The 24737-nt window shown below is 34.9% G+C and overlaps 1 protein-coding gene across 1 annotated transcript in view; it reads right to left on the reverse strand.

Annotated features, from left to right (window-relative positions):
• The window catches only part of LOC126967181 (forkhead box protein O), a 126005-nt gene that overhangs the window by 23020 nt on the left and 78248 nt on the right, over positions 1-24737 (reverse strand). Inside the window, exons 3-8 of the mRNA XM_050811658.1 lie at positions 10975-11157; positions 9532-9635; positions 8512-8748; positions 7920-8104; positions 6536-6720; positions 4503-5062 (exon numbers count right to left, since the gene is read on the reverse strand). Of these exons, the coding sequence (XP_050667615.1) occupies positions 4883-5062; positions 6536-6720; positions 7920-8104; positions 8512-8748; positions 9532-9635; positions 10975-11157 (1074 nt within the window). The 3' untranslated portion in view covers positions 4503-4882. The remainder of the gene's footprint in view (positions 1-4502; positions 5063-6535; positions 6721-7919; positions 8105-8511; positions 8749-9531; positions 9636-10974; positions 11158-24737) is intronic.

The raw sequence follows: 24737 nt of genomic DNA on the forward strand, positions 1-24737 counted from the left end.
CACCGGTTCTATCACCTCTCCGTTTAACAAAACATTTGCATTTACATTTTTGACATTTGGTACGGTAAATTTAATGTATTTAGTTTTCTTGCTATTTAACAATAGGTTATTAGCGCTAAACCAGTACACGATGTCAGATAAAATATCGTTCACTTCGTCATACATACTTGGTTTCTTTTCACTTTGAAAATCAGTGAAGTGTCGTCCGCAAACAATACTACCTTATGTTTTTTGATGAAAAAGTCAGACTCGTCAGCAGAAATAATAAAAGATAAGCTCGCACTCATTTTAATATTTTTTTATTTAGAACTTACTTGCTCGATCTATCTCTGTTCAGACTATTTGATAAAATAAGAATTAAAATGTAACGCCTTGTTCTGTGTAACAGCAAAATGTGACAAACCTACATTGGCTATGATGATTGACTTAATACGTAAAGTACTGTTACTATTTCACAATAAAACATTTGAATTACTACTCGTGAAATAATTTTAAAATGAGTCTAGCAGTTTTCGTGTTAGTTACTTACAAACCAAAAAAAAAACAATTCAATAATGTCAGAATTTGTATAGATAATAATAATTATAAATAGGACAATTCAAAATGCACTAAGAATAAACAACAATCCTAATTTAGTCGGACGATGTGTTTATTCGGATATTAATATGTCTTTAAGTGCAATATATTTCAAAGCAATATTTAAAAGTACCCGCAGAAAATGCAGACGTTATTATAAACTTGCTATCTGATACGAAGGAACGGGGTCAGGTCGTTCCATATCTGTATTTTCGTGAAACAACATAGTATGATAGTAGGTATCTACATGAGTACAAAGTTCGTGGACTGCGAAAGTTTCAGTTTATCGCTGATAGAGTTGGATTTATTGCAACTACCGCTAAACGTTCGATAATGTGTTAGATGTTGAAAATATACTGCAGTCTCATAAATTTTATTGTCAACTAGCTGACTCAGCAAACGTTGTATTGCCATTTAAAGTAATGCAAAAGATTCAATAATTAAAATTTTTAGGGAGTAAAAAATTGATAACGACCGATTCTCAGACCTACCAAATTTATCGTACTACAATAAGTATTGTATTTGATTGCCATCTTGCAACCCAATATCGGATTTGTGAATTGATCACAGAATAATATAAAAATCGCGATACAAAAATAGTTGAAGTTTGTAGAAGGGCGAAAATTTGAAGTTACATGTATTTTTCAATGTTGAATCATAATAAAATAAAAAAAAATATATATATTTAGGGGTGGGTCACCCATATCGGGTATAAAAAATTGATGTTGGCCATCTATTTTTCATACCCCTAAATGATAAGGAATTCTCAGACCTACCCGATATGCACGAGAATTTTATTTATTAGAAGAATTATCTGCTGCCCCCAATGGCATCCGCGTCGATGTTTAAGCATAGCAAAAAATCTAAAAACTATTTAACAACACAGTTTCAAATTTAAAACTATTATATAAAGTAAATTAGAATGTTAATAGACGAAACGCCAGACATTTTGTTCAACCCTTAGAACTTAGAGAATTTTTATTCCCGTCATAACTTCGAAACACCCGATCCGAATAATTTATACATAATTATATAAACCTTTCTCTGGAATCACTCTATTTATTGCAGAACTGCTTTAAAATCCGTTGAATACTTTTAAAGATCTACGCAGCGGAAGCGACTTCATTTGTTACTATGTAAGGATTATTATATAATATACATACATATATATACGTTTAATGGTTACAAAATGACTGAAAGAAGTCTACAGTACGGCACAGTTAAAACATGAAAAGGATGGCTTAATTCTGTTTTTTGTAAGATAATAAGTCTTATTTGAGACGCTTTAAAGTCACGCGATACTCGCCAAATAAAATAAATAACATCCCTGTATTGATAATATAACTTTGACTAAGAATTAATAATTGTAATTTGTCATCACAATAGCAATATATGATTCTAAGGTCTATCAGATATGAGTTAATGTCAATCATTTGCTGCTTTCGATAAAATAAGTCGTAGATAAACTAGGGACAGATGAATGTAGTGAGTGTATCACACCTCTGGTGAAGTGGTATACGTGTCAGCCTGGCGTGTTACGGGTTACTGGTTCCATCCCCTCTGTTTGTTATTCAAGTATATTTATTAATTACATTCCGAACTAGCTCTGAACAAATTTTAGTACCGTGAAGTGCGAACTGCACGTATTCGCCTTAAACTTGTAAATCTCTTCTGTGTTCGAAGATAAAATAAAAATTGAATAATGATGATCACATTTTTGAAGATTTCAATATATTTTATTTTATTTTTATTTTCATAGGGTGGCTAACAGCCGTCAATACAAAAACATATATCTACATGTTTATATATAGGCCAATTAAAAGCCTCCACAAATAGGTATTAAATAGTATTTTTTTTTTACGTTTTTACAAATGCTTAAACTAATTAAAGGCATTACTATGTACTAGTTAACTACGCTTTTTTGCAATTTAAATTGACTTAAAGTATACATATATTATGTTGTCATTGTATTAGTTTTCTGTGACTTGCAAATAATCTTGTATAATATGTTTCTTAACACTACCTAAACTGGAACAAAAAAGATCTATTTCGGATGATTTTAGTTTGTTAAAATTATACGAAGTACGTGGTATAAAGGAGTGTGATCTATAGTTTGTGCGCATGAGTGGAATATGGAGGAGATTCTTTTTTCTAGAATGTTGGTACGGTATATTGAAGTTTATTTTAGATAACAAGGTTGGACTGTCAATCTTACCCTGAGCAATTTTCATAAGTCGTAATATCAGCCATGGATCTACGGAGTGTTAATGGTAGGAGATGAAATCGGGTACACCGAGTTTTGTAATCTGTTTTGGGAATTCTGAACTTATAATTTAAAAATCTCGTAAATTTTTTCTGTATTTGTTCAATTCTTTTACTATGTATCATATATACCGGATTCCAGATTTGACTAGCATACTCTAAATGACTACGAACATAAGCGCAAAAAATAATTTTTAATGTTTTCATTCTCTTGAAGCAGTTCGCTGAACGTATTATAAACCCAAGTGCTTGTGATGCCTTATTTACAATATTGTCGATGTGACATTCGTAAGTTAGCTTGCAGTCAAGAGCTACACCTAGATCTGTGACACAATCGACCCGCAATAGAAATTGATTATTTATAGTATAATTAAATTTGATGATTAGCTTTTTACGGGAAAAACTTATAAAAAGACATTTAGGTATATTAAGCTAAAGCTTATTATTACTGCAATATGTTGCTAGTCTATTAAGATCTTCCTGAAGGAGATCAACGTCATAGATATCGTTGATAGGCCGAAATATCTTCATGTCGTCAGCGAAAAGTAAATAATTGGAATGATGAAAGCATGTATCGATGTCATTTATGAAACAGATTAATAAAGGATCTAGGAGTGAGCCCTGAGGAACTCCAGAAGGTATCGTGATCCATGAGGAGGTGTAGCCATTTAAAACAACTGCCTGAGTTCTGTTTTTTACGTACGAACTTAACCATCTAAATAAGTTACCCCTAATACCAAGACCAGCAAGTTTCTGAAGAAGGATTCTATGATCTATGCGGTCGAAAGCTTTGGTGTAATCTGTATACACAACGTCAATTTGTTGACCACCGTCCATGCAATCAGTTAAGAAGTCAGTGAAAACAAGTAAATTAGTAACCGTTGATCTTCCTTTTATAAAACCATGCTGTTGTTGGTTTAACACATTTTTAAGGCTAGGGTAAAGTTGATTATAGATGATGCGCTCAAACACTTTGGCAAGAAGACATAATTTTGAAATGGGTCGATAGTTTTCCACTTTGTCTTTCTGACCTTTTTTATGTATAGGTGATATGAATGTCGCCTTCCACCTGATCGGCATGATACCTTCATTAATTGATCCCTTAAAAAGCAAGGTGACAGGTAATGCCAATACTTCAGAACATTTGACGAGGAACAGTGCTGGTAAACTATCTGGCCCAGGTGATTTATTTAGATCAAGTGATTTTAAGAGCTTTTCTATTTGTTTATTATCAATTTCGATAGAACTTATATTACTAATAATAGATTCATCTGAACAATTATAGGATTTGGATGTGGTAGTGGATTCTTGGAAAGTCGAATAAAAATATCTTGAGAAAAGCTCACAAATGTCCTGTCCTTTATTGCCTTCAGTGTCTCCATAGATCATATTAGATGGTATATTTGAACAATTACGTTTACTTTTCATAAAGGACCAAAATGCCTTGGGATTATTAGATATATCATTTTCAATTTTACTAATGTAGTGATCAAAACAAGTACGCTCAATAACTTTAGCCCTGTCTCTAAGTAGGTGGAAAGTATGTAAGTCATTGAGATTATGATATATTTTATATTTCACAGTATATATAGTTAATATAATCACATTAATGTTAAGTGCACCTGGAAGAAAATTGTGATTAAAATTAAGTGTGGTGTGCCTACCTTCAATAATCCATACACGAAGCCATCCCCCCGCACCCCGCCCTTTCACGCCCACATCCGACTAACACTAACACAGCTGACACCTAAAGGTTAACCTTAGCACTATTTTAACATTATAAAAACATCGAAGTCTACTTTCTAATCGAACTATGTACATAGGAAAAAAATTACGTCCAAAACAAATGGCCATAATATCCTTATTGAATAAACGAAAAACCCCCCCTTTTAAGATAAGCTTTAAATTGACTTAAATTTGACCTCCATTGTAACTGAGTTCTGTCTCAGCTCAATTATTATTCCCAATTTAAACCTGCGCAAAAGTTTTTCCTAAAGTATATTTTTATATAAATGAGTTGTAATTTGTAGTTGGTTTGTATGATTCAGTGTACCCAAGAAGGGGCGACAGTGTATGGCGTACGTTGTCCCCCCCCAGACAAGGTAGTGGGTACAGGAGGGGCGGGGGCCACGAAATGGCTCTCGGCTTCTGCAGCCATCGCTGTGTGTTGCTGCGGGAAGTTGAAGTCCAGGCTGCCGTCCATACTGAGCTCGTGTTTAATGACCTGTACAGAAATATGTATCAAGGATAATTTAATATAAAGAATATCTAACATTTTCTGACTCTAAATATAAAATATTTAGGCGGAACTATGCAGGCTGGCATCATTTGCGTGGGTGAGGGTAGTTTCTGATTACATAGGCAATGGTTCGCTTGACCAGAAAATGACAGAATAGTGCCCGTAATATTGTTCTATAATGGGCTTCATATGTGCTTACGATTAAGTTGTAAACACTCATGCAGTAGCACCTCTTTGTATCACATAATACATCGATATGGATACTTTTGTTTATTTCAAATAGGAATATGGTTTAGGATTATTTAAAAACCGCAAATCGCACGATAAAGAGCCCAAACGTAAACATTTATGCCGCAATTTGCAAAGAATGTAAACTGTGGTAGGTAATGCTTCGGGCAGCTAACCACAATATAATAGCGATCAACACACAGAAGCAGACAAAAATTCTAAAAACTATTATATATCTTGACATGACTTACGATTATTTACATCGTGTATATATTATAAAAAATAATACAATTAGATCACGGACACAGTATGTTATGATGATACGTATTAATTAAAAAAGGTGTATTTAATTTAAAGTATTATGTGCATAGTAGTACTTAAAACTAGCGCACAAGTTATTTTTTTATGAAAAAGGAGGACAAACGAGCATACAGGTCACCTGGTGTTAAGTGATCACCGCTTGAAACGCCAGAGGAATCACAGAAGCGTTCCTGGCCTTTAAGGAAGGTGTGCGCGCTTTTTTTGAAGGTACCCATGTCGTGTCGTCCCGGAACCACCTTACAAAGAAGTTTGCAAAAGCTGTCGAAACTTTGCAGTACGTGGAAGAAAGCTCCCTGAAAACCGAACTGTGGAGGACCGCCACACGTCCAGATGGTGGGGATGTTATCCTAACTTGTGGCGTGTCGTGAGAAGGTAGAATTCGGCGACAGGAAACAGGAAACAGGTGAAACAGCTCTTCGGAACACTCCCCATGATAAATGCGGTAGAAGACACATAATGAAGCGACGTCCCTACGCAACGCCAAGTGATCCAGACCTTCACAGATCACTGGGTTCCTGGGCGACAATTCAAGCTGCTCTGCGTTGTACGCGGTCAAATGGATAATGAAATGATCTGAGGTAAGTGATCATCGGGGCTCATAATCTCTTGTAACACCAGAAGAATTACAAGAGCGTTGCCGACCTTATAAAGTGTCTAATAAACGTACCAACATAGGAATTCGAAAATCGAAAACAGGTTGGTACGTCGCGGGCGAAGATCGAAACGTGGGTTCCGTGGTGAGAGTCAACGGTTCACCCTATTGCGACACAGACGCTTAAAATAGATACTTTGTATACGTACCTACATAATACATATATATATTCCAGTAGTACTTAGTTAAGTAGCGTCTATTAAGGGCCGACAATCGACGATCAGAATATCAATTGACCATTGTAATGCGACACTCACCTCGTCAACGTTACAATCGAAGCTATGTTCGAGAGCTTCAATATTAATGTCCTCTGCAAGGCCAGTGTTCAGCGCGCCCATTATCTGGCCCATCACCGTGGTGGGTCCCATGGAAGTCTGCACCATCATTCCTCCGTTCATCAGCGTCGCGTCCGAGGTGGTCACCATCTGAGTTTGGCTGTTCTCTGCAAAAGTTTGCATAAATTATCTTCTAAGAAGTATTTACGGTAAGTTAAGAAATCAGTTAGCAGGAAATCGTATTACATAATGTATAAGCACACGTGCACCTTTTAAACTTGTCATCACGTCATTTGGTAATATCAATTACGTTCTATACATATAGAAAAATTACGTGGTATAAAAACGAAGCCGAAATATGAAACATACCACAAATTACACCACAATTAAGCTAATCGACTGCTATATCTATACGCTGCCGCATTTACTCAGTTGTTTAAAATATCAAATATCAGATCAAAAAGCAGCAATGTTAATTTAAAATTAAGGTTAGAACCCGATTCCGATAGTGACAGTTGACACACGACTAAGGAGAAAAGCATGCTTACAAGGTCTTTAAGCACACTTTTGCCGTTCCGTTATCAGACTGCGAACGACATTATGTGTATAAAAGTAAACGTCATTGGATAACATTGATAAAATTAGGATACTACACTATCAACAAGTACGCTGTTAGACAAGTCCAATGTCGACGATAGCGTGTCTCTTGCTAATGCTATATATAACAAGAGGAAATAAAATAAATATATTTAAAAATAGAAAAGAGTGTAGTGCAGTGACGTCACAATAGTGCCTACAAACTAAAAAACTAACATATTATCGTACCTAAATAAAACGCATTTTTTATTTTGTTTTAATAGAGTAGTCAAATTCTTCATTTACAATAAGCTTAAATGGTTAGCCAATTGGTGTTTAAAATTGTTTTTCGTTAATTACGGTAAGGGACACATTCACAATTTTATAAACGGCTTTGATCATATCTCTTTTACGGTCTATGGTTATTTAAGTTCACTATAATGGTTAATAAGCCAGTGATGGTTTCTTCCACCTATCTTCTTCGCCAAGTTATTCGAATCAGAACGATTTCAAATATATTTTATTTTTGATAAACACTGATCACATTTCCATACGAGGCGAGTGCATGGTCTACCATTTATACCGTAGATCCGTCTTGTTTCGATTCTCCAAAAATAACCCGTTAAATAAGGGTTAATAAAACACTCCTTAAAAATATACACTCGAAAACACAGGATAGTAATATATACGAACCGGTTTATTAACGGTCAATGTTAATAATCCAGTTGTAAGCCTTGTTTGGGAGTTCTATATTAATTTTCTGGATTGACAGCCCATTCGCTACTCTTACCTGTCTGCATAATATCAGCCGAATCGGCGGGCAGCGGTGGTCTGACGAAGTGTTCAAGTGTGAAGTGCGGGTGTGCGGGGTGCGCGGGGTACAGTGATGCACAAGCACAGCCGCCGTGCGGGTGACGCGGGCAGCTGCCGTACGAGTAGCGGTAGTTACCCGACGACGACGTGGTGGGGACGTACCTGGACATCGAGGAATATTTGTAAGTTAGCGATCAATTATTCGGAGGAGATAAAAAGGTAACTCTGGATGTAACAGATATTTGAGACTCTTGTGCAATCATTTTGCAATTATATACAATTTGTTTCTTTTTTAAAGAATAGACAGGTCGCTTCAATAGTTCAGGGGCGTTGACTTTTAAAGAACATAAATATTTTTACCCTTTTTATTGAATTTCAAGATTACTCTAGAAATTTACCCAGGATGACTAGCAAATTGTAATACCCGAAAAAAAAACAATCAGAGATGATTTGGTACAGTAGAATTTTCTTTATAAGCTTGTACAAGTTTTAAGGACTCCCATAATATGTATCTAGATCAAGCAAAGCTTTCTATAGCAAAATGATAATAATAAGCAGCTAACACTTACGTATTTAAGAAAGGATCTCCGTGTAGCTTCATTGAATCTGCCAAAGTGCCCGCCAACTCTTCCTGCGCGTAGTCGGCTAGGGAAAAGTCTGTATTCGTTGTGAAATCCGAAGGATAATCTGTATCCCAGGCTGGTTCCGAGTGTATCATTGAAGGTATAGGAGAAAGACGTCCACAAGAAGATGCGTTTGAGGATGCCCTTTGACGGAAGTCCGGTGACAACTGAAATCCGCTAGAACTGCCGCCAAAGCGAACAAGCGTCAAAAAACATAATATTAACCCGAGTGGTGTCAAGCATTGTTGATAATCGGTTGACAACACTCGCGTTGCAAATAACGAAAAATTTCAGCCTAAATAAATGTTCGCTACGTCAACTATTTCTATGTTCTTTTATTATACTATAATGGAACATGCAAATCTAATGTCTCTCTGAAAGTCCTCTAACGTATAATCTCAGATACCAAATGATGCGATCATCATAATGGACCAAATGGACAGAATAAATATATTATTATCGCTGCGAGTTCTAGCAGGATATTGCTTTAGTCGGACAATAATTTTGGATATATTGGTCGCAATAAATGGGAAAAAACTTCCATTTCTTTTGGTGGCTTTATATATATGAAGTATGTTAGTAATGAGATTGGCAATGGGAAATAAAATGACAAAAAAATATAAATCTTAAAGCTTAACAAGTTAAGATTTATACAATTTAAACACGACGCACGCAGTTTTATTAAATGGAGCACATATTTTCCCCAACAATATAACCTGTTTGATCTACGTCTTCTGACTTGGCAATACGTGCGATTGCATTATCCGTACACAAAATTATTATACCTTTAAAGTCGAATTAGTATCGCATCCTGAAACTCATAACCGTTAGCTTCCTTGGCGTCTTGCCACTATTTTTACAGATACATCTGTGGTATGTAACAAAGAAGCAACTAGTCTAGATGCTATACCTACTGCTATACAGTCTATTTAACGAATGTGTATTTAATGTTAGCGGAATATTCACCTTTGTGGTACAGGAGAGTCTGGGAAGATGTCGTGACTTTCTGATATTGAACTGCTCGGGCTTGGTGTCGTGTCAGCGGTTATGCCATTCCTTAATGCATCGGGCTGTCAACAAATTTAATTTTAATAATATCACACATAATACTCTTTGAACAAGAAATATACTATAAGATGGTAACCTTTGATAAAATATTTTTTTTTCTATTACGTTTAATGTATCTACTGGTTTTGCTTTTACCTTGAATAATATTATACTTAAGATGTGTAAATGTCATGAATGTTAAGAAACACGACGATGGCCTGCTGCACGAATACAATATGCATATGAGTATAAGTGAGTATAGGTGATTACAAAAAAATTTTTGCAGACCCGAAAATTTATTTTTGGAAGTGAAGTTTCTTAAACAACTTAACATAGTGAACCTTGATAAGATTTAACTGAAAATGTTTAAGTAACCCAAAATAAAACTCATGTGAGGTAAAGACAATATTGATTAAATGACAGTAAATCATACTGATGATATGATTAATGATATATTGTTTGTTTGGTATGAATCAATCGCCACCAGGAGTTCGTGGAATAAATATCAATTAATGTAAGAAGACTTAATGTAAGAATTTTTAAAATAGCCTGGCACAACTTTTCAAATGGGTGTTAAAATGATTAATATTAAAATTAAATAATATATTATAGATATATACTGAACACGACAGGCGATCAGTACTTCACTATAAGCCATTGCCCGCAACTATATAAGGCGCAAATTCGGCCACAAATAGAGAACTGTTCCCACCTCTGGGCGAGCGCTCCCCAGTACCAGCTTTTTCCATTTGACCGCAAACAAAGAAGAGCGGCTCGAATCATCGACGATCAAGTCATCCCCGAGTGGCTTGACTCTTTGGCGTTGCGTAGAGACGTGGGTTCTCTCTGCATCTTCTACCGCATTTATGACGAGGAGTGCTTAGAGGAGACATAACGTCAAAATTCTAAATGCCACCCGCATCATGCTGACGTCTGGCATTCCACAACCGCGCGTTTTGCAAGAAATTTCTTGCCTCACAAAGCCACTTTGTAGAATCAATTACGGGCCAATTTTCCCGAACCGATACGACTTAGGGACCTTCAAGAAAAGAGCATACTCTTCCATTATATATTATCATTAAAGGCCGGCAACGCATTTCTTGACACCTGTTGATGTGGATGTCCATTCCGGCATCCGAGGGTTGCCTGACCACTCCTCATCGCAAAAGTCTCCTCTTGCAAGTTTGCCTCCTCTTATATAAAAAAGTCCCGTTATAATGAAACGAATCCTTCCAATAACTTAGTGAAATCTTTAGAATTTATGATATGGACAAAGACATCGTGGAATGGAATACTCTATAAAATACATTGATACCCTTTGTATAATGAGACATGTAACTATCAATCAATAACAATTTTTACCTTCTTTTTAACTCGCCCTCGTCGCTTCTCTGTCTTCGACGTTTCCATAGACAGGGCACGTCGTCTCACCGATTTCCCTGGCTTGGCGTCTGGATTGATCATCCACCACGAAGATTTTCCTGTGCCTTCATTCTGCACTCGCATGAACCGATTGTGAAGTGATAGATTGTGCCTGATCGAATTCTGAAAGATAAAAGCGTAGTTAGTAACGCATTGCAAACACTTATCTTATATCTTTAAGCGAGCTATTCTTGTATATATATATATATATAATCTGAATCTCGGAAACGGCTCCAAGGATTTTAATGAAATTTAGTATACAGGTAGTTTCGGGGGCCAGAAATTGATCAAGCTAGGTTTCAATTTTAAAAAATGTAGTTTTATCCGTGTTTTAATGAGAAACTGCTACAATAAGATTAGAATACAATGGTAGATTTCGCCACCATATACAATACTATAATAGTTCAGATGGGACATTGGGTGATCCGGAAAACAGAAGACCCCGGTTCGAATCCAGATGTCCTATTAGTTTTTTTTTGTAACTTCATAAAAATCCGAGCAAGGCTCGGTCGTCCAGATATTGTTATATTATGTTAGCATAGTCGCTTTTTCCAACAGCAATGTGTTAAGTTTAATGTTATACCTTATAACCATTAAATAGCTACTTAACTCTTAAGGTATTTGTCAAAGTTACACAACAGCTCCATTACTCATCTTAAAAAGAGATCCAGGAAAATCATTAAAATAAATAACCGACAGGAAAACTGCACGTATATATTATATGAAGACTGATGACTCCCGCGCAAATTTGGATAGTCCAGCAAAATTTATAATAGCTGTGTTCAACTGCAAGAATGCAAAGTTATGAACCCAACTGACCGCAAAAAATCTATTTTAATTTTAACTACTGTTCAAAGTTAGCGCAATAACGTATCCTATCTCTCACCGGCAATAAAATCTCACAACTTTTTCCCGTCAAACGAATAAAAGCAACCACAACAACGAATGAAGTTTAGCAATAAAAGAGTCCATAAATAATTTCTCCGTGCCCTGTGAGAACTGCCACTTACTGACATCGCTTTTCCGCGCAAATATGTGGACTTTTTGTCTTAAATCATAAAACCAACGGAAATTCCGCTGTAGAATATAAAATATTTTACCCAGAGTTTTCACGCATAATTTAACACGGTTATCTTTTCGATCAGTCTTGGATGGGTGATAGGAATATCTAAATATTTTATATGTCATAGATTCTCCTCCGAATCCTTAGGATTAAAAGGGATGTATAAAATAAAACAGAAAATATCTTATTTAGAATTTTTTTCAAATGATACATTGATTACAGCTAAGTGTTCTTTTATTTAAAGTCCTAAGTCAGTCATTTTCACTATATTCACTAAAGCATCTACGAAATTATTAACATCAAGTAATTAGGCATCCATTTGACAGTTTGTTATAAGTATAGTATTTTTATGGCAATAGGAAGATAAAAGAGAGCATGGGGTTCACCTGATGGTTACTGATCACCGATGCCCATTCCTTCTTGTAATATCAGAGGGATAAGGTACGAGTACATGTATGAGGTTTTAGGTGGATGCACGCTGTTTTGTAAGGGACGAGACGAGCAGGACCTTCATCTGATAGTAATTGATACGCCCTGCCCATTACAATGCAGTGCCGCTCAGGGTTCTCGAAAAACCAAAAAATTCTGAGCGGCACTACAATTGCGCTCGTCACCTTCAGACATAAGATGTTAAGTCTCATTTGCCTACTAATTTCACTAGCTAAAGCGCCCTTCAGACCGAAACACAGTAATGTTTACACATTGCTGCTTCATGGCAGAAATAGGCGCCGTTGTGGTACCCATAACCGGCATCCTGTGCAAAGGAGCGTGGCGTGGTGTCCCGGTGAAATATAACCTAAGGCAGTAAGGTTTACATATACATGACATGATGTATAATTAGATATGTATATATACTACATTATATATCTTAGAACACACAAACTACTTTCGCTCCTGTGAGTGAAACATAATGTCTAATAGTAAGTAATATGTAATAATTAAGTAACTCAGTTATAATGTAGTTAGTTTATTTCTTGTTGCGAGGAATTCCCAATACAAGTGGTATAAGAAAACTAGTCTTACTGGGAAACCTTCGCCACTAAATTGTTTTTAGATATCTTGAAGTATCGATGTTTTTATATAATTATAAAGAATTGAGGGTAGTTTTAAGAATAACTTTTGTAAGGAATCGTGTATCCAGGTATTATAAATAGGTGCATTAACATCTTAATAGATTTCCTTTATTACAATCAGACAAACATAATACTAATAAATAACATATCTCTTCTCTTAATATTAATTAGTACACACGACAACATTTTTAATTATTTCTTGGACAAAATTCTATTCTACTCTGTGATGATATTAATATCTCCGTTAAGTGAAGTCTCACAGAATTTTCATCTCATTAATACCCAATAAGACTATCCAGTTTTCAAACGACACAGCGGAGTGGGAATTGTGTCACTGTTATCAAAACTATACAGGGAATTGAACAGGGCGAGTGTAAAGGAAGACTTTACTTAGAATTTTGTGAACGGCGGGATTGTTGGCGCCATCGCTACCCTTATGGGGTGAATTAACCGTCTCGGTCCTCCCCTTTGAGACTTAAATTTTGTCGAATTTCTACAGCTATAATATCTTATGTAATCTCCGAACCCAATGGCTTATGATTTCCGTGTTTATTGCCTCCCTTAACTATAATTCTTAATTGTCTAGGTGGGCTACAAATATTTTATACCTCATTTAACTTCAACAAATATAATTATTTATTAATATTAAACAATATTATTTATTATATGGATATATTTAATTCCTCAGACCTGACTTGAACGGGTGCAAGAACTAAGGTGTGTCTTTTTCAAGATAAATTTCCATTGAATAAAATATTTATTTCATGAAATGACCTGGCGACGAACGAAACTCATTTATGCTAAGTTTCGTAAACTTAACCACATAAACTTCCTTTGACAATGCATTTTATTTTTACCGTACATGAATTTTGAAGACTTTTAAAACAATCAAAACCAATTTACGAAATAAAGTGTACATTTTGAAAATACGACAGTTTTAATCAAAGTGAACTTATTTCAATCAGGAAAACAATTTAACAGTAACTATTTTTACTTTATTTATTCAAGGTCCACCAACACAGAATACACAATAAGTATGTTAATTCATAAAATTGTAACACAAAGTCCAAAAATCCTGTTTCGTGCAATTACAGATGAACATAACGCACACAAATATACAAACAATTTAGTTCATAATTATTTACAAGTAAATTGAAGTCCTATAACGCTAACATGTCAAAATAATATAAAAAGATAAATTAATTCCACAAATGATTACAAGCTACAATACAGTCACTTCAACATAATCACTAAAATTACAATATATTTTGTCAATGCGTTTTATTACAATTTAGGTCATAACACTACTAATCAGTGTCGGTTTCTCTTAAATTGCTACGTTATATTTTAAATTATTGAACATAACATTTACTTACCTACGAAGTGATTTTAGGAAAGGCTTAAATTTAAATCATTGTTATTTTTTAAAGAGCAAAAATCGTTGTCATAATATTATGCAATACGATTGAACGCCTAGTTCGTTGTTTTTAATAAATTAATTTTGCTGTGAATTTTATTTCAGTTTAATAAATGGGTGTCAACATACATATTATATAGAATCGCGTCCTCCCCCATAGAGCAAGGCAGAGATTCCAGACTTTCATTAACCAACTATGATCCTGATATACTTGCCTGACTTCTCCCATTCCCGTTCAAAAAAGCTCTCTTGTTCGTAGTACTACTAAACTAGTCTATTTTAATAAACTCCCAACCTGATCGTCATATGTATGCCTAGCTCGAACTTACCCAACACTAACCCACATTGCCGAGTAAATTTGTGCTGATTCATCAATCATTTCTACGTGATCAAACACACTTATATTGTCGTACCAACAACTTTTCTCCTCAACGCTCTCAATCACATCCATTTCAGCCGGAAGACATCCACTGCTGTACAATGGGCTCTCCCAAAGATCGCCATAACGATCTGTCTTGCGCTGCCCTCATCCAACCTACTCGGGCGATCTTGACCAGATCGTCGGTCCATCTTATGAGGGGCCTACCAAAACTACGTCTTCCGACTTTACTGCCCCAACGGCCATCTGTCCGTCGAGCTATGTGCCCTGCCCACTGCCACTACAGTTTCGCAACATCGAAGTTATGTCGGTGAGTTTGGTACTCCTATGGATCTCCTCATTTCTGATTCGATCTAGCAGGGATCTCAACTACATGCTCAGTGAAATACTCATATAATGATAAGACGCAATAACAATTCTTGCAAATGTAGTTTTATATTAACAAAAACACTCAAGTAAATAGCTGACAATAATTTGGATATAAATAAATCGTGGACGCGTATTTTGCGGCAACCTTCATCCACAGAATATATAGTAAGGAGCCGTGGAAGTGTATATATGTATATATGCTGTTGAATTATTCACACGACTATAAATGCAAGCGTAGACGTTCGAAATGCATTTTAATATTACTAATATGGTAAGAGGGGACAGAATTATATTCTACTAGCTGTTTCCCGCGACTTCATCCGTATTTATATTGACCCCTATTATATATTGTCCAATAAATGTGTGCAAAGTTTCATTTTATTGGGCTAACTGTCCAGTTTAAAGTGAACATACATACACACACACACAATATTCTCTCTTATATATAATATAGATGAGTTTCATGTAAGCTAGAAATTGATACAGATTCAACAAAATCTTTAAGAATATCGATCATCGAACAATTATCGATACCAAAGGTGAATGAGATATTGTTTAAAAGCGGCGCAGACTACGGCAGCAAAGACAGTGGCGTCTTATATCATTTAACATAATATTAGTATTTCTTAGGTTTACATGCCTCAAAAGAAAAAAACGGAACCCTTATTAGGTCACATTGCCGTGACCGTGCCGTCTGTACGTCTGTCTGTCTGTCTGTCAAAATCCTTTATCTCGGGAACGTGTATCGACGATATTAAAACGATATCTATACTCAGGTCTTACCGTTAAAAAAGGTACGGCCATAGGCATGACGTAAAAAATGTATATTTTGACAATCTAAAGGGAATCAAAATTCAAAGAGCATGTAGTGTATAGTTTTTTTTTTATAAAATTTGGTAAGTAATACCGTCTTATACTAGACACAAATATAGACAGAAAAATCTGAAAACTATACATTTGTAATTAAATCATTAATATTAAAATTATACGAAACCTACGGTGGGCAAGTCCGACTCGCAGTTTTCCGGTTATTTTGTTTGTGTACCAACTGGAATAAATCGTAGTGTTACGTTTGTGAGCCTGCACTAATCATCAGTTAAAACCGCATTCACATTGATTAAACCGTTTGTGAGCTTAGCGAGAACAATCAAACAGACACTGATTCTTAAAGCTATGGTTTCCACATCGCTTACACAAGATATATATATATATATTGTATGTACAGACGCGATTATTAAATGTGCAGACTGAGAATGGGAAATAATTGAAATTATTGCGAATTATTGTTAGCGTCAAAATCAATGATTTCATCGAAGGTTTCGAAGTCATAATAAAGAAAATTAACGGTTAAATTTAAATGATCTGTAATACTATGTCTTACCCCTTATGGAAAAGTTTGTTTAAGAACTGAACCAAGATTGTGATCATAGGCACCTACTACTTAATATATCTCACTATAAGACTATTTTTTTAAGTATACTTGCTGTGTGTTCTACAAAGAATACCGAATCTAAAAAAAATCATACAAGTTTTGTTGTTTGTCCGTTTGTCTGTAGGTATGTACGTTCGAGCGAAACCCAAAAACAACTTAATAGGTTTAATTCAAATTTTGTACGAATATTAACAAGAGGTTGTGGCAACATGATATAGGTTACATATTATCACGCAAGATGCAGATATAGTATTTTTGTTTCTTAAAACGTCCACGAGAGACGTCACGGGCAGCAGCTAGTTAAACATTGAAACAGTAGGAACTGCGAATTCAAAGCCGACTTTACTTGTTATCGTTTTAATTTCTCGAGACAGAAAGCGTTACGAATGATCATCGTTGTTCCAACTTAAAAGTGATTTCTGTCAGATCATAGTCAAAAACAAAGAAAAATAATTAATTATGGAATAACTAATTGTATATAATGGCAACACCTACTTAAAATAATTGCATAATATAATAAGTATTATAGAAATAATGAACATAATTATTGCCATAAGAATAAAGTTTACTGCTTTAGTGTCCAGAAAATTAAAATCCCTATACAATGACGTAAATTTTATTCCAAAATAATTATGGAGATATTAGAAATAAAAATAGAATCACATTTTACTATAATAAAATACTGTATATCTAGTGCTTCTGTGTTTAGTACATATACTATCTGATTTTGAAATATTTTTTTCATATTATGTAGGTACCTACTTCATAAAACTAAATTTTAGTTTAAAATATTAAAAATATAACCATTTTCGTTGAAGAGTTACAGAGTCCTCTTAATACTTGTGTTTCAACGAACTGAAGCGTGTCATTCACATAAGTCATAATACAAGGCATCATTAACTAATATTCAAGATTAAAATCCAATTAATTATAATAATGAACACGTTATCAATATCACGTACCCATATCAACATGTTATCATAATATCTTATTTAATATACAATGTACAACACACTGTATATTATAATATATTCCCACTGCGTCATTGTACAACGAATGCGCATATAAAAATTGAGTGCGGTTAGATGAATAGCTTTATAGTTCACGTGTAGCTTTCTTACGAAATATACCTTATTTTTCACCTTCATAAATTGAATAAACAGTGACATATTTTAAAACGCCCTGCTTCCATTCAATTATATCCGGTTTGAAGCGGTGGAATACCACTTTTCAATATATGCCATCGGAACAAACTTTTCATTCAAGACAGACCATTGGGAAAATTCATAACTACCTTCATCATGAATTAATGTCCTTGCTCCATCTTATTATGTAACAAAGTCTAGACGATTATATAATTTTCTTCCTTTAACTTCTCGCAGTTTCTTCAAAAAGGTAAAAAACCTCGATTGTTAATAGATTAAAAACAATATATATTGTAGGTATGTTTCGCAGGAACTTTTCAATACCCATAATTTCTATCATTCCCAAGAAAATCTTTAATTGATTTTACATCCAGCAATTCTCTGAGCTGTAACAGCCTAATCTTAAGTCCATTTTTGAAATTCTTTGCATAGAATGCCGGCTACTTGCAACAGCAGCAACTTTTCCTGTCGTGATGCTGTAACTTGCAAGCATTATTTCTTTTCAGAGGCTGACGGGCGCCGCAGCTAGTGACATTAGTGGGCCAATCAGACTTAACATCATGTATCTCAAAGTGGAAAGAGCAAATGCGATGCCTCTCAACATTTTGAGTTTTCCAAGAACCCTAAGCGGAAAAGCATTGTTATGTGCTGGGCGTTTCATTTACGCACCATCAAGAACACTGCCTTACCCATCTCGTCACTTTAAAAAATATCTTATTAAATTTTGAAACATACTGTAAAAGACATGAACGTATTATAAATAGAAATGGCGTCAATCAAACCCAAACTAATGCTGGTGTTTCAAATGTCGGTCGACCGAGCTTTAAACACGATTCCAAATTCAATATTCACCGCTTTCAAATCGAGTAAGAAACAATTGAGATAATCTCGCGGCAATCAAACAATAAATAATTCAAATCAGAGAATGGCGCTAACACAATAGGAGGGCGGTTCGGTGCTCTGCGGGGGAAGGGCGGGAGACGTGACACCATTGAAAATTCCGAAGAAAATCCTAGTCGTGTCAACCGCCGCTGACAAATTTAATTATTCAACTTACCGAAACGTTAGAAAGATGACTTTTCCGAGAGCCGATAACTAAGTATAAATAAATTCGCTTAGAGCTGCCGCGGCAAAGTTTAACTTAATAAAACATTGAAATTTCGCGTAATTTAATTCCGCTGAGGTCGGATTTGCGGCTTGATTTGAATGCGTCACTACGAATCATTAAACACCTGACGGTTTGATAGGTGACAGGGGGGTGGGGGGCAGGATTTACGACGTACACTGTGGAAACAGAGATACATTATTTTATAACCGACGATCATTAGTGTTCTTGTAACCCCTATTACTAGATTCTCCGCTGTCTGTCCGTCCATCGGGCTGCCCTTCGCTGGATCTCATAGGAGCAAAAGTTAGACAGGTGTAAGTTGATAGATTGTATCTAATGACGGTATAACAACAAAGTTTTAAAACCAAGGTGACAAACAGAAACAGGTCGCCATGCATATTTAAAAAAAATATGTGTAACGAATCTTTGTTATGTCATTCTGACTAAAATTTTATATATCCAGCAAAGTGTTCATTTTAAAATCACATTTATACAGGTATCCTCAGGAATATTACTTTAGTGTGCGTGATTAGCTACGTCTTACACTCGTGCTACGTATGTCATGTTTGAGTGTGCTTGCGTTACTGAAAGCAGAGGTTAACAGTTCAATGAAACAGTTCTATACAAAAAATATAAATTTATATAGAAATAATTTCTTGAATAAATATTCACAATTAGGATATGGTGAAACTTATAGTATTTATTGAAGAAAAGCACCTTTTTTGGTCCTAAAAGTGATCTGGTTTAAAATCAAATATGCTCTATACTGGACGTACTACATTTCATCTAAGGATATAACAATGTATTCAAATTACACGTTACAAATGTTTCATATAAGAAAGACTTATATATATTAACTAATAAGTACATCTCTATAACTGCCAAGTTACTTTAAGATACCCTCTAACACTCAAACATCTAAAGCAATAAGGAATACATTAAAATAATTATTTCCGTGTAATTGATGATATGTAATTAATTATTATAAATCGTTAGCTTTGAACGCGGAACATGGATGTGACATATTGATAACCTGGAAGATCAGGGATATTGTTTTATTTAATAGATACATGAATAGTCAGGGCACATGACCATCCGCTACACCAGAGGCTAGTAGGTCCTAAGTCATATCGGTTCCAATATATTGTTCATAAAATTAAACAAGGGGTTAAACCACCGTCCAATAGAGCGAGGAATATAGTAGTTGCTGTTTTTTTTTATCAAGTTTTTAAATAAATAATTATAACGGTGCCACGTTAAATCCCTTGATACATTAGGGGACAAAATATCCCGCTACACAACGCTGTATATACGTGACGCTGCAATGTTACTGAGAATTGTTATTTCGAGACGTACACATCCCCAGAGCGAGAGAAAATTTCACACCAACTTCCACTCTTGCAAAATTAGCCGAAAAAACTTTTCAGTCTCGATATAACGCCACCACCTCCTCGGACGATATTATATTTTATTATTCTACAATTATTACGAATTGTAGAGCGGTATGTTCGGCAACAAGTCAAATGTTGGATACATTATGTTTAAGATTATTGAAGAGAGTTTGTATGGGAAAAATATATTCTCGATAATGTAATGTATGTTCATAGGCACATAAGTGAATTTGCTAGAAACAGTCAAAACCATAGTGTTAACTCCAGGAACAGACATAAACTTATAATGCCTACTACTCGGCTATCTCGAGTTAGTAAATCTTTTGTGGGGCGATGTACATGCTTTTACAACAAGATCCCACAAAATGTTCAAAACAAAAGTATTACGTTATTCATAAGAATTGTTAAAAAACGTTTGTGTGGTAAAGGTTATAATTATTAAAAGGGTATAATATCTGCGTTTGTTTTATATATCTAAAAAAAATTGAGCTTCTCCATGTTTGAGAAAACTTTACTCCGATGAAATAAAGCAAGATAGGAAAGAGAAAAAAAAAATAACAAAAAAAACAACCGACTTCAGCTAAAATATTCCAAAACAATATAACTATATGCTTTTATAAGCACTAAAAAGTATAAAAATACTTGCGTATTTTTATACAATCTAATTCTTCTAATTATCTAATCTAATTCTAGCAACAAATATTGTTTTTTTTTGGAATCTGGCTCGTCATGTCGCGCGTGCGACACAAGCACATCTCATCTAAAACTATGTATGTAGTGGAAACATACCTTGTCTGACACCAACTCCAAAAATAGCAATAATCGTGAATAGAATTAGATTAGTCTTTCCACCAGGGGCGTGCATTGGTTTTCTATCAAGATAGGCAATGTGGATCTAACTGTTGTTGTCGTAGTTGAGCTGTGGAATAAAACAAAGATTGCTCACCGTAGGTATTTAAACAAGAATCATCAAAATCGGTTCACCCAGTCGAAAGTTCTGAGGTAACAAACCTACTCCTTTTTTGGAGTCGGCTAAAAAGAGCATTAAACAACCGACTGCATATCTAGTATCTACCTGGAGGATTAAGCGCGTAAGGTTATATTTTCGCAAGTAAAGCGCAGAGTGGCACATGTATATAAGAGTGGTAACATGTTTATAATTACGGACTAGATATTGTGATTGTGATGGATAGGTCACAAACTCTAAGCCTTAAAATTTTAACTAAACTTTGTTTTAATCAATCGCTTATTATTTTCTTTGTGAATAAACGATGATATAAAACTTGAAACTTCCACATTTCATGTATAAATATTGTAAGAGAGGCAATAAACTTTTAATATTGTGTAAATTTCATGTGTTGGCGTTTAATGGCCCCATTTAATAATTGCGTAATACTACGTGTCATTGAAATGTTCAGTTTGTACTCTATCACAATTAAATTAGGTTCATAATAAAATATTCGTTCAGCAATGATTTTTACAACCTCGTAAAAACATCTAACTTGTTCTAAAACTTACGATTTACACGTGTCAAATTGAGTTGTTTAAGTCTCTAAAATAAAATTGAGATTTAACCTTACCAGCTAACCAGCTATATTATAACTCCTGAATATACTCATAACTTGTACATTTCGTATTGAATAGAAAAAGAATATATTTTTTATATTCGACAATTTACATGTCTAAGAAATTAAAGAAGATTATAATATTAAAACGACGAAATATAACAAAAGTATTTAAAATATTATTAAAACTAGCAAACCGAAGCGGACTCTTTTAACTAATGCCATTTTGGCGCCCTTGATGCGCACTAATAATGACGTCATTGTGACGTTCATTGGCGAGGATTGATTGAAAATTCATATTTGTGTCCAGTCTTTTATTTGAAATTTTTCAAACCTTTCAAATATTTTAATTTCCCAGAAGAGTTTCCCAGAAATTATTAGACTTTAATAAAATATTCATCAAAAATACTGATGATGCATGTAAAAAAATATTTGACTCATTTAAAAAATCATATGCATGCTATTTATTAACTTCGGTGTAATGAAGTAATAATTGATAAACATGTTTTCGACAGCTAGGGCAGTTACAAACTTAATTGGTATCAAGCTTGCACCAAAATATCGATGACTCGAGAAGTCCCTGTACTGTCCTCTCCGACATACTGCTGAATGCTTGGACAGGGACTATGTCGAAACTCACTTCGATACTTTATTAACAGATTTTTTAACGATTTAGAAGATCTCTGGTGTGTAATATTTTTTTTCTTAAATGTTGGATATTTTGTATCTCTTATTGAAAGTCAGAATGCCACCTATTCAAAACGATATATACATTCTCAGACCTTAGCACAACGAAATATATTGTGGTTTGTTAAAGAAAGATTTGACAAAAATCTGCAAATAATAGACAATGCTAAAATCAAACGACTATACGTGGTACTTGGAAATTCCACCAAAAAGGTGAGTTTATTTAGTATTTAATTTTAACAATAGACACAAAACATAGTCGCATAACGTACCATCAACAAATTAGCTCGTCAAAATAATCTCAGTTTAAGTTTAACGTTGAGATGTTGGCGAGAGCCCAGATCTATATTCAACAGCTCGTACTGCACTTGACCCCACCTAAGGAGTTTATCGGTGTGCCAATACGTTTTGTGATCGTTTGCCGATAACTAGCAACAAGTTTTTTCGATTTTAATGTAGATTTAGATACTTTTATCTATAATCAAAATAAATAAATCATAATAAGGATTTTTTAAAGATATTTGTATCACGTTGTACAACGATTTGTTAATTTATTTATCGAATGTCGAGTTTTGTGCAGAAGCACAACAATGAAAAAAAACGTAAGCCATACTTTTTATTTGATTATAATGAAGGCGTTACACAATTGGTTACACACAGCTTTATCATCTCATTAATTTCTAAGAGAAAATGTAAAATAACAATAAATACTTGTTACATAAAAAGTATTTGTTAATGAAAATATGCATTCAAAATGCATTAAGGATGAAAAGTAATACGTCTTATTGAAATACTTATCAAATGAAGCAGGCATGACTATATGAAAATCACTTTGGATCCATTGTAACAGAATGACGGTGGAAAATTAAAACATTTCGGTAATAACTATCGAAGCCTAAGTGATGATGAAAATAGGTTTTTTAAAAGCGAGGGGAGATCTACTTTCTTCAGAGCGTTACGCAAACACCTATTCAATCCTTCAATGGGCTCGATGAGATTGTGAGAGGAGCATAGAACTAGCGGTGGCAGTCTTAATGGTATTGTAGACAAAAAATACCAAGATCGTGTTACAATGGTCGCCGAGTGTTTGCAGGAACAAGATTAATCATCTGTGGGGATTCGTACAGCGCCGCACCTTCGAGACTTGCACAAAATTAATCATTTCAACGCGTTATTGTCATCACTTCTCCCACGCATAAATACTTTAACGAAATTACAATTATGCCAACATTTGAAGATCATTTTTAAATACGTTTCATATCTATTTGATTAATAGGATCGTTTATAATTCGAGATGCTCTCGGGAGGACATAGAAGAATTACGGAGCGTAAAGTTGGCTGTAATCTCGATCGTCCATTTCACAGAATGGTGAAGTATCACAAAAGTTACACATGGACGTTATAACAACGGAACTTGACATATTTGTTACTCCCTCAGTCAGCATATTCTCCTCGAATGACCGCCAATTTATGTGAAAACTTGTGCACCGGTTACAGTGTGACCTATAAGTTTTCAAAAGGTTTTCACTCGTCAAATAACTATCTGTAGCTAGGTGCGTCGAAGGTAAATATGTCAGGTCAAAGTTTGAACGCAGAACTTTATGGTTTCGAGCAGCAATATGTCAATTCAGCGATTGAAATATGGCGACAAAGTTGCGTAGAATGGGAAGCGGGCGACTGCCGAATGCCGGCTAGCGAGCGAAGCGACGCCACTGTTTCCGCGTATGTTGACGTGATGCATGATGGCTTTTGTGTAACAATCGCTAGATTTACGTTGGGTCTCGCTGCGAATACTAAATTTTATCTGCACATATCGGACACCGTGACAGATTGGAGCGAGCTAACATAAAGCAGATTGTGGGTCAATTACCTCACAACTGAGCAGGCCTGCGCCGATAAATGATCCAAGTGTATACGTGGTTTAACAAATAGGAGCGATATATCACAGTAAGTGAGGATTGTCAATCGGTCGGTGGTCGTGCCTGTCGGAACGCGAAGGGGATCAGTAAAATATTCCACTTACCGAATTGCGGCTCGGTAAATGGCCATAATTAACATACCTCATCACTGCTAC

The sequence above is a fragment of the Leptidea sinapis genome, chromosome 12 (genome assembly GCF_905404315.1).
Source record: "Leptidea sinapis chromosome 12, ilLepSina1.1, whole genome shotgun sequence".
Taxonomy (NCBI): domain Eukaryota; kingdom Metazoa; phylum Arthropoda; class Insecta; order Lepidoptera; family Pieridae; genus Leptidea; species Leptidea sinapis.